At 50.9% G+C, this 17858-nt stretch overlaps 2 protein-coding genes across 4 annotated transcripts in view; one reads left to right on the top strand and one right to left on the bottom strand.

Annotated features, from left to right (window-relative positions):
• Nucleotides 1–6745: 6745 nt before the first annotated feature.
• UBXN10 (UBX domain protein 10) lies at nucleotides 6746–14672 on the bottom strand. Its single transcript, XM_055397256.2, has 2 exons — nucleotides 14583–14672; nucleotides 6746–9804 (listed from the first exon to the last, which is right to left on the bottom strand). Exon 2 carries the CDS (start codon nucleotides 9787–9789, stop codon nucleotides 8947–8949), a length of 843 nt encoding a protein of 280 aa, XP_055253231.1. The 5' UTR covers nucleotides 9790–9804; nucleotides 14583–14672; the 3' UTR covers nucleotides 6746–8946.
• Nucleotides 14115–17858, top strand: part of PLA2G2C (phospholipase A2 group IIC) — a 27515-nt gene continuing 23771 nt past the window's right edge. For 2 of the 3 annotated variants that reach the window (XM_055397262.2, XM_055397263.2), the window contains exon 1: nucleotides 14187–14374. In XM_055397262.2, coding sequence (XP_055253237.1) covers nucleotides 14308–14374 — 67 coding nt within the window. In that variant the 5' untranslated portion in view covers nucleotides 14187–14307. Of the gene's footprint in view, nucleotides 14375–17858 lie in introns of all 3 variants that reach the window. The other variant, XM_088843204.1, reaches the window with a different exon arrangement.

The following is a 17858-nucleotide window of genomic DNA, read 5'->3' as shown; positions in this document are numbered from 1 at the left end:
CCATGGGGTCGCTGAGAGTTGGACACAACTGAGCGACTTCACTTTCACTTTTCACTTTCCACTTTCACACATTGGAGAAGGAAATGGCAACCCACTCCAGTGTTCTTGCCTGGAGAATCCCAGGGACGGGGGAGCCTGGTGGGCTTCCGTCTATGGGGTCACACAGAGTCGGACACGACTGAAGTGACTTAGCTTGTTTATTTGCATGTTTTGTGTTCTTTTTTAAATTAATTTTTAAACTGGAGGAAATATGCTTTACAATGTTGTATTGGCTTCTGCTGTCCAACAGTGCCAATCAGCCATAATTACACACATATCACCTTCCTCTTGAGCCTCCTTCCCTCCCGACCTAGGTCATCGCAGAGCGCCAGGCTGAGCTCCCTGTGTTATTCAGCAGCTTCTCACTAGCTATCTGTTTTACACATTGTAGTGTGCATATGTCAGTGCTACTTTCTGCGCTCATCGAGTGCGTGGTTTGTTTTCTAATGGCCCCTACTCCATTTAGGAAAAGTCTCTGTTACTAAAGAAAACACACTATCAAGAACTCTCAGTGTCTCTATGAAACGCGCCTGGCCCCAGAAGTGTGGCGATGTTTTCTCCTAGGTTGTTACGCATATAAATGTCCCCCTGCCCCTGTTCTCTTCTCCACCAGTTTAAGTCAAAAAATATTTTCAAGTAATATGAGGATTTGATATTAATAATATGGAATGGAACACAGGAAGTCTTAAAAATTTCATATGTACTAAGGCATCACCGACTCTGTGGACAGGAGTTTGAGTGAACTCCGGGAGTTGGTGATGGACAGGGAAGCCTGGCGTGCTGTGATTCATGGGGTCACGGAGAGTCGGGCACGACTGAGCGACTGAACTGAACTGAACTGAAGGCACTTTATCTGCATGCCCAGAATAAAATCAGCAGTGGTTACATTGGCTCAGGATTTACTGTTCAGCTATCTTTTTTCATGTTCATTTTGCCTTTGGTATTGCTGAAGTAAGTCAAACACCATAAAAACATGCCTAAATAAGTAGAAAACAGCCTGTAGTCTAAGATTTTTCAGAGGTAGAAAGAAATGGGGTACTAGGGAGTGCCGGGTGCTCAGGGAAGGCTCCTCTGAGTGGGTAGTTAAATTTAGAATACTTGGTCTGAGAAAGTGTTTGCATTTGATTAAAGTTAATTAATGACAAGTGACCACTACTCTTGCTCATAACATTCAATTAATAAATGTCCAATACATATATATATGTAATTGAAAATGTTAGTCGCTCACTTGTATCTGACTCTTGCAACTCTATGGACAACCATAGGCTCCTCTGGCCTTGGGATTCTCCAGGCAGGAATACTGGAGTGGGTTGCCATTCCCTTCACCAGGGGATCTTCTTGACCTAGGGATCAAACCTGGTCTCCAACACTGCAGGCAGATTCTTTACCATCTGAGCCACCAGGGGAACCTATATATGTAAGAGTAAATGAATTAAATAAATTAGTGAATATTTATAAAAGTTCAAGAAATTGAGATGATCTTAAGAGTAAAGAGTAGTGGCATTTCTGGAATCCTGAAATTAAGTGGGGTTAAACTTCTGGTATTAGCAGTTATGTACTTTATGAAATCTAGGTTGCAAATGGGCTGTTGCCAACCAAAAAAAATTATTCACAACCTAAAAGTTGAGAGTTATATTTTATTCAGTGGGAGTTTTAGGAGTTCAAGCCCAGGAGATATCTCAAGTAACACTGAGAGAACAGCTTTTAACTGAGCAAGGATATGTCTGTGCTGTGACCAACACCTCTTACTTTTGGATTGAGACTTCTGGGGAAGCTGGGATTCAGCTACGTAAGATCATTGACCAAGACTTTTGGCTTAAAAAGATGACTCCTACAATGGGGTCTTTCTTTCACTTATTTGATTATGATTGGTTTGAATCTTGAAGACCATGTCTCTGAAGTGCTCTCCAGATATTGGGAATTACCCTGCTTATCCTAATCTGGCCTCCCTAGCACACTGCATTCTCTCAAAAGCTTTAAATGCATATTTGCAGCACTAACCACCAAGCAAATTACCTCTCTAAGATTAGAATATCAGAAAAGGATCAAAGAGAATGTCCACCTTAAAGAGTATGAACCTGATGTCATGACCTGTGAATACCACAGACACACAAAACAAAAAAGCCTATGAGAACTCCAGAGTGGTGTCTGAGAGTAGCTCTAATGCCTTATATTTTAATTATATCTCTCAGACTGAAAATCTGACCAAAAGGAAGGAACTGATATTTGCTCAAATAAACTTAAACATTTTAGCATGCCCAGTTTATCTTTTAACAGACTTGATGAAAGTGAAAGAGGAGAGTGAAAAAAGTTGGCTTGAAGCTCAACATTCAGAAAACGAAGATCATAGCATCTGGTCCCATCGCTTCATGGGAAATAGATGGGGAAACAGTGTCAGACTTTATTTTTTGGGCCTCCAAAATCACTGTGGATGCTGATTGCAGCCATGAAATTAAAAGACGCTTGCTCCTTGGAAGGAAAGTTATGATCAACCTTGATAGTATATTAAAAAGCAGAGACATTACTTTGACAACCAAGGTCCGTCTAGTCAAGGCTATGGTTTTTTCCAGTGGTCATGTATGGATGTGAGAGTTGGACTGTGAAGAAGGCTGATCGCCGAAGAATTGATGCTTTTGAACTGTGGTGTTGGAGAAGACTCTTGAGAGTCCCTTGGACTGCAAGGAGATCCAACCAGTCCATTCTAAAGGAGATCAATCCTGGGTGTTCATTGGAAGGACTGATGCTAAAGCTGAAACTGCAATCCTTTGGCCACCTCATGCGACGAGTTGACTCACTGGAAAAGACTCTGATGCTGGGAAAGGTTGGGGGCGGGAGGAGAAGGGGACAACAGAGAATGAGATGGCTGGATGGCATCACCGACTCAATGGATATGAGTTTGAGTGAACTCCGGGAGTTGGTGATGATCAGGGAGGCCTGGCGTGCTGTGATTCATGGGGTCGCAAAGAGTCGGACACGACTGAGCGACTGAACTGAACTGAACTGAACAGGGTCTGGATCCAGAGTCTTTGGGACACAGCCCAAGGAAGTCGGGTCTGGGTTGACCCTGTGGTTTATCCCTGGGCTGGAGAAAAACCCTGACCAGAAGTCAATGTGCATAGGAAGGAAATGCATGGAAGTTTTTTGGATAAAGTGTGTAGAGAATCTCAAAGCTATTAATTGCATTAATTAAATTAAGTGATGCAACTAAAATGTTTGCTTCACTTAATGTACAGTTTAACTCAATTACCATCTAACTCTAGGGGTGTGATTACTGGCCAAGGTTACTTTATAAGAAACACTTGTTTCAGTAAAATAATACATTGTTTATCTAAACCTCTTCCGTGCCTCCCTCCCCTGCCTCTGTTCATTCCATTGATCCAAATCCAACATCCGATTTGGGGTGCATTTCCTCTCAAGAGGGCAGATAAAACCACTGTCTTTGGTCCAATTAACAAAGCTCCTTGTTTCATAATTTCCAAGCCCACCTGTTCTTCTGTTCTTTGCAATGAGGAGATCTGTGCCGTAGTGCCTCGGGCCAGCTGATAGCTGCCCCTCTCTGACGTCCACCCTCTAGCAGAGAGGTGGGACTGTGTGTCTGCGCTGGCTGGTGAGTCCCAGCAACAGACATCCTGGGTCTGCTCCGGCCCCAGCCCACTGCTAACAGGCGTGCCCAGCCAGTTGCAGGCAGACCGTTCAAAAAATGAGCATCATGGCATCTGGTCCCATCACATCATGGAACTAGATAGGGAGACGATGGAGACAGTGACAGACTTTATTTTCTGGGCTCCAAACTCACTGCAGGTGGTGACTGCAGCCACGAAATTAAAAGACACTTGCTCCTTGAAAGAAAAGCTGTGACCAACCTAGACAGCATATTAAAAAGGAGAGACATTACTTTGCCAACACTAGTCAAAGCTATGGTTTTTCCAGTAGTCATGTATGGATGTGAGACTTGGACCATAAAGAAGGCTGAGTGCTGAAGAACTGATGCTTTTGAACTGTGGTGTTGGAGAAGACTCTTGAGAGTCCCTTGGACTGCAAGGAGATCCAACCAGTCCATCCTAAAGGAGATCAGTCCTGAATATTCGTTGGGAGAACTGATGCTGAAACTGAAATTCCAATACTTTGGTCACCTGATGCGAAGAGCCAACTCATTAGAAATGACCCTGATGCTTGGAAAGACTGAGGGCAGGAGGAGAAGGGGACGACAGAGGATGAGATGGTTGGACGGCAACACTGACTCAATGGACATGAGTTTGAGCAAGCTGCAGGAGATGGTGAAGGACAGGGAAGCCTGGTGCGCTGCAGTCCATGGGGTCGCAAAGAGTCGGACACGACTGATCGACAACAATAACAAAGTCCACTCGGGTAAATCCCAACGTGTCAAACTATCTTGTTTTTTCTTGTAAGAAAATGGATTATGTATCCAGAATCCGACCATCTCTCATCAAGTCTGTGACTACCACCCTGGCCCAAGCCACCACCATCTTGTCCCTGATTACTAACAGCATCCAGGAGTTAGTCTCTCATCTTCCACCCCGACCCCTACAGTCTGCTCAGCTCCGCAGGACTGTGGGACTGAGGCTCGCTTCATTGAACCTGTTGGAAGCTGTCATATCAGCTGTTCACCTTCTTGAGATGAGATCTAAGTGTGTCCAAAAACACTTCCAGAGACCTGGGCTTGTGCATCAGCCGTTCAGGGTGGCTGCTGTTTCCTCAAGCGTTTGAAGACAGGGGCACACAGAGGGATGTCAGCCAGGGCTGGTGGACACTGCCCTCCTCAGGAAAGGAAAATGTCGCATCGCCAGTGTGGACGCAAAATAAAACGCCCAGTTTCGTGTTTGTAATGTGAGTGACTGTCCTGTGTGTTGATGAGTGAGTCAGCAAGAGTCTGCCCCTCCTGGATGGCTAGCTCCTCCACAGGGGCCCCCCGCCCTCTCCGTTTCTATGGTGGAGTTTAGTCGGTTCTGGTTTCAGGGCGAGGGTAAACATGCTCAGTCTTAACTTTATCGTGGGGTGTTGCCTTGATGGGATTAGAAAACAGATATGCCTGTTGTTATTCTCAGAATGATTTCCAAACTAGCGCTGAAGCAAAGTGATCTAGTTTTCTATCCAATTCTGTTTAAGAGGCATAAAAGTAGATCCACTGACTATATAAAAGGCTCATCTAAAGTATACCCTGAACCACAGGGAACCATGCACACTTTTATCTCCACTTATGATGAAACCCTTAGTTAAAAAACGTGTAAAGAGAAACTCTTTTTTGCTCCTTGAGGCAAGGTGGCTTTTTTTGCCATCAGACAAGTGGTTGTAGAGTGTGAACAAAAGCAAAGTCTAATGTGGGGGAGGCCTTGCTTTTGTCTTGCCTGGTAGTGAGAGTGATCTGTCACTAGTCTTGGAAATTTTGCACTGGAATAGAAGCCTCAAGCCTTGTCGTACTGTTGTTTTTTTGTGGGTCGCTCAGGGGTGGCTGCTGGCCCATGATCACGCTTACCTCGCCTCTTCAGCAGGACTGCCCTGGATTTGCGGCTGTGGGCTGGGTCCCTGGGTACTTTCAGGGCAAGGACTGTTGTGTCAGAACCACCTGCCATCTGTTGGTGAAAATTTTTTGGATTCTACGGGATGAGTCACTTCTTTCTCCTGCTGTTCCTTCTGCAGCCAGGATGAATTTACCTACTGGACTTTATCAGGGGATGCGCTGGAGTGGCTTGGCATGAACCTTTGTCCTGTGCAAAGTTTGGGTCCCTAATGAGCCATCGTCCCAGGGCCAGCGCTAGAAGAGGTGGGGAGGAGGCTCCCCTGAGTTTCCACAAGACGGAGAGACGACCAGACGCCATCCAGCCTGGCCCTCACTCCAGGGCCCTCCCAGATAGAGCGGCAGCTGTCACCTTCACCTGGCTGGAGTCCACAGTCTAAGGTGGTTCCACATTTTTTGCCAATGCTGTCAGGCTAGGGTGCCATCGTTGGCCATGCACGGCACAGGGTGAGCCCTGGGTGACTGTTGGTTAAACGAGTAACTCAGGTCTGCCATAGAGGGGGCCAACTTCAGACCTACTAGGGCCATCAAGAGTTGGGTCCTGGGCTCGGCTTAGCCCATGGGGCCAGGGCACCTGATGGGCAGTACCACCTACAGAGCCAAGAACTCTGAAATTCTGATACAGTCTGTTCTTGACAACCTCAAGAGGAGAGTGAGTACGTGGAATGATCTGGGGGAGACATTCAGAAGTCTCTTTCCATACAAAAATCTTAATGCTTTGATAGGCTTCCCTGCTGGCATAGTTGGTAAAGAATCTGCCTGCAATGCAAGAGACCCCCTGCAATGCAGGAGATCAGGTTAGATCCCTGGGGTGGGAAGAGCCCCTGTGGAGAAGGAAATGGCAACCAACTCCATTATTCTTGCCTGGGAAATCCCATGGACAGAGGCGCTACAGGTTACAGTTCATGGGGTCGCAAAGAGTTGGACACGACTTAGTGACTAAGCCACCACAATGCTCTGATATGAGCTGAGATCAGCAGCTTTGGGAAGGGTAGACATCTGGAGTGCCTGGGAGAGAAGACTTGGAACTCATAGCAGAGCCAAGTGCTTTGCCAAGGAGAAAACTGCAGACTGGGTCCACACATGCAGCTGGCTGTCCACAAGTGTGGTGGCCGAGGTCTTGGGCTGAAATAAGAAGATGCACTTCTCTACAACTCATTTTCACGTAAATTGACTTTTATTGTTAGTACTGTCATGTTTTGGCCCCTCTCACACACACAGAAAAAAGCTTATTAAGGAGTTTCAAATCTAGCTTTATTAACAGATCTTCAAATATACTAAAATATTTCTATGCTTTATGCTTTCCAAATTTTTCCCACCACCCCAAAATTCTAAGCTAGCAGCAGCAGCAAATCCCTAAGTGCACAACACTCTAACTCCTTCGAGCATGCTGCATTTCACTGCAGTTTTCTAAAGATTTCCTGCCTGAAGAAATTACCAAGTCCCAGGTGGGTGGGATTTTATTCTTACCACAGAGTAGGTGTGATTTCGTGGGAAGCTCTTCCTCCAGCCTCCGAGATCAGAGGCAGAGTTCTGTGCTCCAGTGCCATGTGGGAGGCGAAACTCCTGGACTGTGAGTACCAGGCATGAGTTACCTGGCCCCTCTGCATGGTCAGCGGCCGGAGGATGTGGCCAGTGGCGGGGGTCTGACCAAGGCACTGACCGCCCTGGCTGACCTTTGCAATCAGAGGAGTGGCTAACCAAATGGCATTAAGAAATGTTGTAAAACATTCCAAAATAGCCCATTCTAGAATGATCTGGGTGGCGTGGGATGCAGATTGGGACAAGGCAAGCCTTCTTCAGAGAAATGATGATGGTGTTAATCTCCAGGGCTGCGTTATCGATTTGCTGTAAGTAACATTTCCAACTGCAGGCCTTATCTATGCACTAGATGCACCTTGGTTTTGCTTTGTTTTGCTTTTTTGGCAGCATGTGGGATCTTAGTCCCCTGACCAGGGATTGAACCCACGCTCCCTGCATTGGAAGCCTGGAGTCTTATCTGCTGGGTCCACCCACCAGGGAAGTCCTGACATGCACTTGCTGCTATGCTTCTAGAAGTCCTGCCTTCTCTGTGTACCTAGCAAGTGGGGGTGCTTATCAGTACTCAGAGCTTCCTGACAGCAGGGCTCTCAGAGGACAAGTGTTCCCTACTCTGAATGGTGATTTGGCCATGAAGGGGCTCCAGATGCGACATGGGAGCCTTGCTGAGCTCAGCACACGAGGAAACTTTGGCAGATTTCCACGTCAGCATTTCAGAGCTGGAAAAACAAGACTCGGGGGTCTGCCACACAGCTGCAGGCATCATGCTGATTGGCCAGACATTTCCTTGGGCACTGGTCTCAGCACAGGTGCAGCAGGTGACACCAAACCCAGGAGCCCTCTTCCTCCAGGGGATTCAAATTCAGAGAACGCGGACACCTGTGTCATCTCTAGGGCGCCTCTGTGCTTGAAATTGGGAGACCCTGAAACTGGGGATGAAACAGCGTATCCACACCCAGATCAGCCAAGGGGGTCTTTCCTACAAACTTATGCAGACTTGTGGGTTTTTGTGTCATTTAAAAACAAACGATACCACTGACAAATGCCAAGGATGTCAGATTCTGCTGGCTTTTCTCAGTTTGCGGGAAATTCTGTGCACAGAGAGCAGCTACCAAAAATTGTAAACCTGGTCAGACTCTGTTAAAATTATAAAGTGGCTCCTGGCTACTCGCTGCTTACGGAAGGGATTTATTTTCCAGCTCTTGGACTCTCTCGGAAATGTTGATGTGCTGCAAGATCTGTACTAGCAAAAGACCTATTCTTTCCCCTGAAACCACCTCACACGAACGGTAATCCCCGAGAACTCGAGCCACCCGAGACTGGCAGAGGGGCTGCTCCCCACACAGGGTCAACTGCCTGCTTCTTAAAAATGCTTGCAAGAAACACAAATGCCAGTGCAGTACTTCCTCAACCCTGGTTATTTCACAGACCAGAATCCTCTCTGGGAAGTGTTTAATCCTGCATCAAATACAGAAAGGTGAACCATTGGCTTCAAGCGAGTGCAAGTTCATTGTAAAGGCCAACAGGTGCTCCAAGAAGGACCTGAGCAGCAAGGGAGGCCTGGGCACAGCTCTTCGGGGAACAGCCTTGGTCACTTGCCAGTTCACTCCAGCCATGGAGAGAGCGGAACAGCAGGAAAAGAATCTTCTTCACTCATTTGGTGCATGTGTAGATTTCACGGCTCCGAAGAAGATGCTTGGAGGGTGGGCATCCCAAGAGCCACAGGTGCACCAGGTCCACATGGCACTTGGAAGCAAGCTGCCGGGGAGGCCATGGCACCCACATACGCTCCTTGCTGAGACACCCAGGACCCCAGTTCTATGGCTGCAGACTCAGGACCAGCCTTCCCCCTCTTCCTGGGAGATGCCCAGCACCGACTTGTTGGGGATTCCACAGTCCTGCAGAGACTTGCTGAGGTCAGAGAAATGTCTCCTGGGCACCTCCATCGTTTCAACGCTGCAGTGTTGGTAGGTGGCCTTGTTCTTGTGTTCGGCCACGGCCACAACAGTCTGCAAGGCATCAGTTGGCCGGAAGTGGCGGACGAACCTTCGGCCTGAGGGTGAGCGGATGGCGAGCAGCAGTCTTGGCTCTTGATCTGATGGCTCTTCCAGGTCTCCGGCCCTGGAGGAGGTCTGTCTCTCGGTCCGCACGAGGACTCTCCTCTCTGGGGAACAGGTTTGAACCTGGGGATCTTTTTCACCCATCTTCGTGGTGCAGGTCTCCTCCTGGGAAAGAGCCTGGGTGCTGCTGAGCTGCAGGGAGCTGGCCTTCTTAGCGACAGCCTCCAGGGCGCCCTCCTCCAGGGTCCTCCTGTTGATGGAAGGGAGGACTGGGTATTTATTGAGGGAAGAGGACGCCCCAAAGGGCACCTGCTGCAGCAGCTCCGGGATCTCACTGGGGGCTCCCTGATCTGGAGATCTGGGGGTGCAGGCTCCCGGTTTCTGGCTGCTTGGTGACTCGCAGGGAATGGCTGGAGGCAGAGGTGATGCACGGCCAGAATACCCCTCCGAGCCCAGGCGCTTGTGCAGTCTTGGCCGAGTACGTCCCTTGGCCGACTTGGGCCTTGTGACATGCATGCTTAGTGAGTCTGGCTGCCAGAGGAAGCTGTTGGTCGCCGTGCTGCCAATAGGGCTGCATTCAGGGGGGGCTACATTCACAGGGGCTTCGGTGGCCATGGCTTCTCAACACCCCTAGGGAAGCAGGAGAAACGAGGAGGCCATGGGTTAAGTGTTCTGGGACTTCTGGACCTAAGCCACCCACTCCCCAGGGGCCAGAATAAGGACCAGCCACAGTGGGGGCGGGGGGAGGGGTGGTACAGAGCAGCTTCTCTCTAGAAGCTGCAATTCATTCATTCATCCACTCCAGGCATTGGAATGTATCAGTGAACCCAAGTCCCTGCAACTCAAAATAGTATAGTGAGAAGAGACTGGTGTTAAGCCCACAGCAAATAGATCTTTTTTGAAAGAGTAACAACTGCTATGACAAAGATAAAAGTATAGACCAGAGAGCGACTGGGCTTCCCTGGTAGCTCAGTGGAAAAGATCCACTTGGGATGCAGGAATGCTTAGCTGCTCAGTCATGTCTGACTCTTCAATCCCACGGACTGTAGCCAGCCAGGCTCCTCTGTTCATGGGATTCTCCAGGCAAGAATACTGGAGTGGGTTGCCATGCCCTTCTCCAGGGGATCTTCCCGACTCAGGGATGGAACCCACGTCTCCCACATTGCAGGCGGATTCTTGACTGACTGAGCCTCCAGGGGCTCCCTTTGTTCCAAAGAGGGCAAGGAACCCTGTTCGGCTGCCCAGCTGGGAAACCACGCTCAGCTTCACTTAAGAGCTGAAAGCTGGGCCCACCAGCTGCGTGCACTTCTGACAGAGGAGGGGCCCAGTCCTCACTGGGGAAGAGCCCCTCTGGCTCCCCGTTTCCCTCCCTCTATGCTTTCCTCCCGCTTTTCCCATCTCCCCAGAGCTTCTTATCATTCAGCCCCGTGAGGCTCGGTGCACGTCACTTCGCGCAATGACCCTCTGCTGCCCCCAGTCACCAGGCTAGGGGAGGAGAGGAGACCCCACTGCTGGTCCACTCACGGGCCGGAACTTGGGGAGGACTCAGCTTCCAGATCAGGGTCAGCAGTTCCTTTCCACAAACGGCCGGAGAGTAAATACCTCCAGCTCTGTGGGCCACAGTCTGTCGCAGCTACTCGTCTCTACCCGTGTAGTGTGAAAGCGCCATCAAGAGTGTGGAAATGAATGGGGGTGGCTTTGCTCCAAGAAAACTGCCTTTACGGACACTGGCATTTGAATTTCGTATCATTTCCATGTGGCACCAAAGAGTCTTCTCTTTATTTTTCTCAACCATTAAACACGGCTGTTAGCGCGTGCTTAGTTGCTCAGTCGTGTCCGACTCTTTGCAACCCCATGAACTGCAGGCCTGTCGTGCTCTTCTGTCCTTGGGGATTCTCCGGGCGAGAATACTGGAGTGGGTTGCCATGCCCCCCTCCAGGGGATCTTCTCGACCCAGAACAACCTCAGGTCTCCCGTGTGGCAGGCAGATGTTTTTACCGTCTGGGCCACCGGGGAAGCCCTGTTAGCTCAGGAGCCACACAAAAACGGTGGTGTGGGGGCTCTCCCTGGTGGTCCAGTGATTACAAATCCACCGTGCAATGCAGGGGACGTGGGTTTCATCCCTGCTTGGGGACTAAGATTCCACATGCTGCGTGGCAACTAAGCCCACGTGCTGCAACCAGAGTCCGGGCACCGCATCAAAGATCCCATGTGACGCAAATTAGAGAAGACACAGCCAGATAAGTAAACAAACATGAAAAAAAAAAAAACCAGAAAGGAAGAGTGATGCCCCAAGGCCATCGAGCCGGCCTGAGAAACAGAACCCAGGTCCGCAGTACCCAATCCTCAAGGACCAAGCTTGGCCTCCCCCCCACCGTTGATCACGTTCCGTTTCTCTGGCAGCTGTTGACATTTCTGGTACATTGCTCTCTTCATCTATAGAAGTAGCTGCACGACCTTGAAAACATTATGTAACTAGCTCTAAACCTCAGTCTCTTTGTCTGCCACAGGAGGACGGTAATATGAAGCAGAGTAGGTACGGCCATAAAAACCAGGCTTGTAAAGGCTTAGGCTTTTCTGCTTTGGGTTTCCTGTTTAGGGCTTTCAATTATTTAAGGTCCGAAAGTCTTACCAGCTGCCTCAGAGTTCTTCTCCAGGGGCTCCCTGGTGGGTGCACTCCCAGGCACCTCTAACTAGCTGGGTGACTCATGGGGCCCATGTCTGCCCCCGTCACCGCTCAGAAATGCCAGAAGGTGGACTCCAACGAGCTACTGCTTATGAAACTGTCTCCAAAAAGTGTTCTAATGTGTCCCTTCTTCTCCCACATTTTATTTACTTGGGGCCACGCCACAAGGTGTGTGGGATCCTAGTTCTCTGACCACAGATCGAACCTGGGCCCTCAGCAGTGCAAGCACAGTGTCCTAACCGCTGGGCCACCAGGTCCTCCTCCCAGTCCCACACTTTAGCCATATGCTTACCTCTCATTGACTTACTCCAAGCTACCTTCATCACACAACCTGAGTGATTCGACTCAAGTCTCCTAGTTCTGCACCCCGATATTCCCATTCTGTGCATATTACTACCACTGCCTGATTTGAGGGTGTATGGCCTTCCTTGCTACTAAAACCACAGCTGAACAAACCCACACCATTCCCATGTATTCCTGAAGTCCTGCCCAGCTCAAAGTCTGCTCTGTCTTCACTGCAAAGCGCTTGTGTGTACGCCACTCTGCTCAAGCCTGAGCCCTTCCACACTCCCAAGTTCCCACTTCCAGTCTTTCACACTCAATCTGGCTGCTGGGGAGTTTGGGAGCCTTCTCAGCATTAAAAAAAAAAAAAAAAGCCTGCCCAACTCCTTGTTAATTTAATCTAGTTTCTCATCAACTGTGAAGAATGTGGGGTTTTTTTCCCCTTCAGTTTTAAAGCCTTTCACTTGTAATCAAGCAGCTCTGCACCTGAACTCAGGGCGGCATGGGAAGGTCAGAACTGCCCAACTGTTCTGCCAGAGAGAAGCTCAACCAGGAAGCCGACTCCCCCTCTCTGCCCACCCTCCCGCCTTGAGGAAGGGCTATTAATTCGCCACAGCTTCTACAGAATTATCACAGACTTGGCTTCTAACTCCCACACATGCCTGGGGAAGGTTTAACTGTCAGTAAGTTTGGTAACTTAGAAACCTCTTCCTTAACAACTTCGATGAGGAGTCTCGTGTTCTCGCAGGCTCTCTGCTGGGTTATTTTTAACAGTGAAACTTCACTGTGTGCATGCACTCTCTACACCTTTTGGTGCTATATAATTACCCATGTTCAGGGGGCGTCAGAGCCAAGACACCGTGGTCATAAGATAACATGACTTGGAGCTATCTCAGAGGGGAAAAAAAAAAGTCCTCAATTATGACTAATTCCTCTAAGCCCACTCATGGTTATTTAGAGATTAACACCTCCTTCAGGTAAAAGCGTCCCATCGAACCTGCTTTCATAACCCTCTGCCTCCTCGCGAGCGCAGGGACCATCTGCTACGTGGAGGGAACACCAACTTTCCCCAGCCTCTCCCTCAGGGAGAGGGGAGGTGGGAGAAACAGGTGTCCGGGAACCTGGGCCAGTGGTGCCTTTAGAGCCTCACCTTGGGTCTCACACTGTACCTGGGAGGCTTCTGCCACAGCCATCGTCAACCCTGCTCAGCTCAGCTCACCACCTCTAGGCCTGGCACACTCTCAACCACAACGTGATTTATTGACAGGATCTAGGCGTAGGCTTCCGTCAAGCTGCCAGCTGAATAGGCAAGTGGCCTGTTTACTTAAAACATAATAGCTGCATCCAGAGGCCTGCTAGGAGTCAGAAAACAAACACTGATAACTGTTCCCAAGGAACCGCCAAAGGCCAGGTGCCCATTTCTTAGGATTCATCACCAAATCAGCTGGAAAGAAGGAGAATTTTGACCGGAGACGCTAAAGTCATATTCCTGCTTCCCACAGGCTCCGACCTCCCCCCAGAGGGTCAAATAACTATATCACTCACAACCCAAATCTAAGCCTACGATCAATGCAATGAAATATAACCACCCACACACCATCTGCAGGTATATACCAAGGATACATACATTTGTTTTGCATTGGTCTTCTAAAAATGTTGATCAGTTAATACTCTCCCCTGCCAATCCCCACCCCTCCTTGTGAAGCTTTCAGGAGGAAAACGCGCAGAAGAATCAGGGCAGGACACTGGCCTGAAAATGAGAGCACTCTGGTGCCTTTCCCAGGTCTCCTGGACTAAAGATTAGAATCTGTACACTGTCCCGTGCAGAGAGCCACGTTCACAGGGGGGAGTGGAGAAACGGGACCACAAGGACATCAAGTGATCGAAGGTTTGGAAAAGGAATTGCGGATGATTCCAACAGCACTGAGGAGCGGGGATCAGGGGTCGGTGGAGGGGACGAGCTCAATTCTTTTCCAAGTACAGGCAGCTCCAGAAGGAAGCAAGCTCAGGCAGCAGGAGCGAAGTGGGAGGAGGGGCAAGAAAGAGCCAGTTGATCTGGGTGAAAGAGCACTGGTCTGGGGGAGGCTCAGAGCTGGTTCCGGCCACAGGACGTCCGCCCGGCCCTCTCAGTCTGCGGACGCTCTGTACTGCCCAGCCAAGAGGACATGGCCCAACGGTTTCCAAGGCCCCTCGGCTTCAGCAGAGCCCGGGAGCCGTCCCATCCCGGCAATGGTGAGCTCTGGCTTTGCCCCTGGGGAGTAGCCCCTTCCCTCCTGGAGCCCTGGCCGGTCTCCCGGGTTCGCCCGGGCCCTGCTCTGGGGAGGCCTGCCCCGGGGGCGGCGGGGACGAGCCCTCTGGGGCTCGCGTCTGGTCCCTCCAGGCCCGGGGAGGCGGAAGACAGACCCTGGGCCCGCCCAGCGGCCTTGCCGGCAGCGCTCACCTCCCCGCGCGGCTCCATCTGCTGTCGGTGGCAGGGGCCAGCCTGCCGGTAAACAGCCCGCGTCTCCCGGGCAACCACGCGGTGGGCGGCCACGTGCTTCCGGTCTGGCCTGACCGGCCAGAGTGGGCGGGGAGGGGCTGTGCGCGGTGGTGGTGGGGCTGCCCCTGGGAGACTTGGGGTTGGGACCCGAGCCTGGCCTCCCCTGCCTCCTCTCCTCGTCCCCCTTGCCTGGCTGCTCATCTCCTGGGGGGAGAGGGCACCAGGGGAGGGGAGCCCTGACCCGGGGCTGGGAAGGGGCTCCTGCCTGCCTCAAGCCCTTTTTGTGAGCAGTGGCTCAGGCCCTGATCCTCCTCAGTGTTCAGGGTTTTCAGATGAAGCTGCTGAACTGGCTGATTCCTGTGAGCCCGGGAATCCCGGGATCTGCTGTCTACCTGATGTATGTGCCTTATCTCAGCGCCGCCCTGTCAACACCTGCCTCTTGATCTCCTCCTTTCTTCATCAGCCTCCCACTCCCAGGCCACATCAAAAACCCTCCTGTAACTACATCTGCAGCCATTCGACCCTCCTGACCACTCCTTCTGCTTTGGTTAACTCCAGTCACTTCTATCACGCTTGTCTTCCAACACCGTCCAGAGGCTGGTTCAGGCCTTTTCTGCTTTCTCCCCATCAACCTGCGTCTTCCCTACCCTGTCAAATCCAAGCTCTGTTGTCTCAGCTGTTCGCTCGCCAAAATCCGTGCCCTGACCTGCTGTCTTTCCAACACTCCCACCGGATGAAATCCCAGCCAGTCCACCCACACCAAGGTCCTGAAGAAACCCTGACAGGCGGTGATGTCATGGACACGTGCGGTCTCCAACCTCAACAGAACCTCAGCCTTAGCACAGAAATCCTTCCAGATTTGCCTTCCTTCTTCTCACTGGCTGTTTCAAACCTCGTCCTCTCTCCTGGAATCTCTCGCCTCTCCCCATTCCTCCTCCTGCTCAGGAGATAACCTTTCTCCCTCTTCAGAGAGAAAATAGAAGCCGTCAGATGGAAGCCTCCTCAGCTTTCTGCCCTCAGACCCGAGACCAGCCTACTTCTGTCTCCTTGCTTCTCTCTCTCTCCGGTTCCAGTGGGAGGGGACCTGTCGTCTGATTCTAAGACCAGAGGCTGCTCCAGGGCTGCCCTGAAGCCTGCCCCCTGTCCGCGGGGCCCCACCCGTCCGCAGCCTCCTCAGACTTCACACCTTCGCTTCTGCTGCCTCCTCTGCCTGGAACATTCTTCTCCACTCTCCGCAACCGTTCATCCCCTTCCTTTGCCTCATGCCCACCTATCCTTCAAATCCCAACTTAGTAGATGAAGGTTTTCTTCCAAGATGGAACGAAGGGAGCCTCAGAAGGAGTCCTCCCTGGACTCTAGCTTGCCAGGCCCTGTTCTAGACTCTTGAAATTTGCAAATGAATGACTAGCGACTGTATCATCCGAGGACTTGGTGGCTCAGACAGTAAAGAATCTGTTCGCAATGCAGGTGACCCAGGTTCAGTCCCATGGTTGGGAAGATCCCCTGGAGGAGGGCATGGAGACCCACCCCAGTATTTTTGCCTGGGGAATTCCATGGACAGGGGAACCTGGTGGGTTACAAGCCACGGGGTCGCAAGGAGTCAGACATGACTGAGCGACTAACAGTTTCACACAGATTATTAGAAGATCATGTTAGGAGACAGTCAAGAGCCGTATATCATCAGAAGAAGGAGCTCGGATTCCCTGTGTAGCCTGATGGCAGCACATTTGCTACCGTGGCTAGCTCAGATACGTGGAGCCAGGACTCTAATGGAGCACTGCCCTGATCCTCCAGCAAGGTGTTCACACTTGGCTGAGAAGACAAGTCGCACAAATCAGATCCTTCTCAGCGCAGTCTGAGCCATGGCTAGAAGAGCAGCGCGGGCTGGACATGATTATGAGCCAAGTGACTCGCAGGGACCGGAAGTTCTCCAGGGGCCTGGGGAAGGGGGGATTGTTTCAGCAGAGGTGTCTCTTCCCATCTCAGAAAAGAAGCACCTGATCTGTGGGAGCAGCTGGAGAGGGGCCTGGGCTGGGCAGGCTTCCTGCGCGGGTCACCCCCTCACCCACTCTGCACACCCAGGGAGGCATCTCAGGACCCACAAGGGTGCAGAAGGTGGAGGTTTTCAGAGCTGATGGTTCTGCAGCTCTGTGCTGCGGGCTTGTTTCTTGTAAATGATTCTGTCAGAAAATATCTAAGCCAGGCTCTTCAGCCTTTCAACGCCCACCCCAAAAAAGATGAAAGTGGATTCTTCATCGGCTATTTTAATATCACCTAAGGATTATGCAATCCTTTGGAAAATGAAATTGGCTTCTCACCCCATTTGTGTGTGTGTGTGAGTGAGTGTGTTTGTGGGCGTGGATGTGTCCCCGTGTGGGCACACAGGGAAACAGTGCTTGTCCCCGGGGTCTGTTTCATCCTTAGCGGGCTGTGCGTTTTGCTGTCAGGGGCCTTGCAGTGCACAGCTCTGGGGGGAGGCTGCAGGGGAGGGAAACAGAGGAGGCCGGCCAGCCAGCTGCGGTGTCTGCCTGCTTTTTAAAGGGAAGGCTGACTCTGCCGTTGCCTCTGTGCCTTCTTTGAAGAGGACGTCTTTGAAGGATGAAGCCTGTAATACCGGGTCTCTGGCACACATACAAAGTGGATTCTCAGTAAACGCGGCCGAAGATCACTGCCCTGTGGGTTTACATGTGGACTCGCCTCCTTTCCAGGCCTGGGTTTCTCTGCTCCCCAGCCCTCTTCCTGGGCTCCAGCCAGCTTGTTCCCCAAATGCACCCTCAGCTTTTTCATCTTCAGGGTCTTCATGCCTGCCTGCCCGGACCTTGGTCCATTCCTTGAAGTTAATCCAAATTCACTGACCCTTCGAGACTCTTCCTAAAAAATCACCACTTTCTTAAAGCCTTTCCTGACCATACCCACCCCGCATCCCTCCCACACACTCTCCTGTGCTTTCTCTAATCCCTTTCCGTCCAGTGGAACGTGCCAAAGATGGCACCGTGGACTTTACTAGGTCAGCTCTTCAGATCTTCATCTCTCTCCTCCTTACCAATGTAGTTGTAGAAAGCAACTGAACCTCAGAGCCCCCCAGGTTAATGATTGGCAGAGCAGTGTTAGAACCCCAGTTTGGCTGACTCCCAAGCCCACTGTGTACCCCGCAGCCCCATCTCCCACCCTGGCATTCCCACCTGGCACTTGCCCTGTCCCTGCCTCCTGTGCTGGAAGAGAGGTGGCGGACGTGAC

Source organism: Moschus berezovskii, chromosome 2 (genome assembly GCF_049115385.1).
Source record: "Moschus berezovskii isolate FMDL1 chromosome 2, NW_MosBer_1.0, whole genome shotgun sequence".
NCBI lineage: Eukaryota > Metazoa > Chordata > Mammalia > Artiodactyla > Moschidae > Moschus > Moschus berezovskii.
The sequence above is the reverse complement of the archived record's forward strand: the minus strand, read 5'-3'. Positions and strand labels throughout refer to the sequence as shown.

Excerpts from the sequence above, each read along its gene's own strand:
- UBXN10 (XM_055397256.2), bottom strand. The coding sequence starts at position 9,789 with ATGGCCACCGAAGCCCCTGTGAATGTAGCCCCCCCTGAATGCAGCCCT.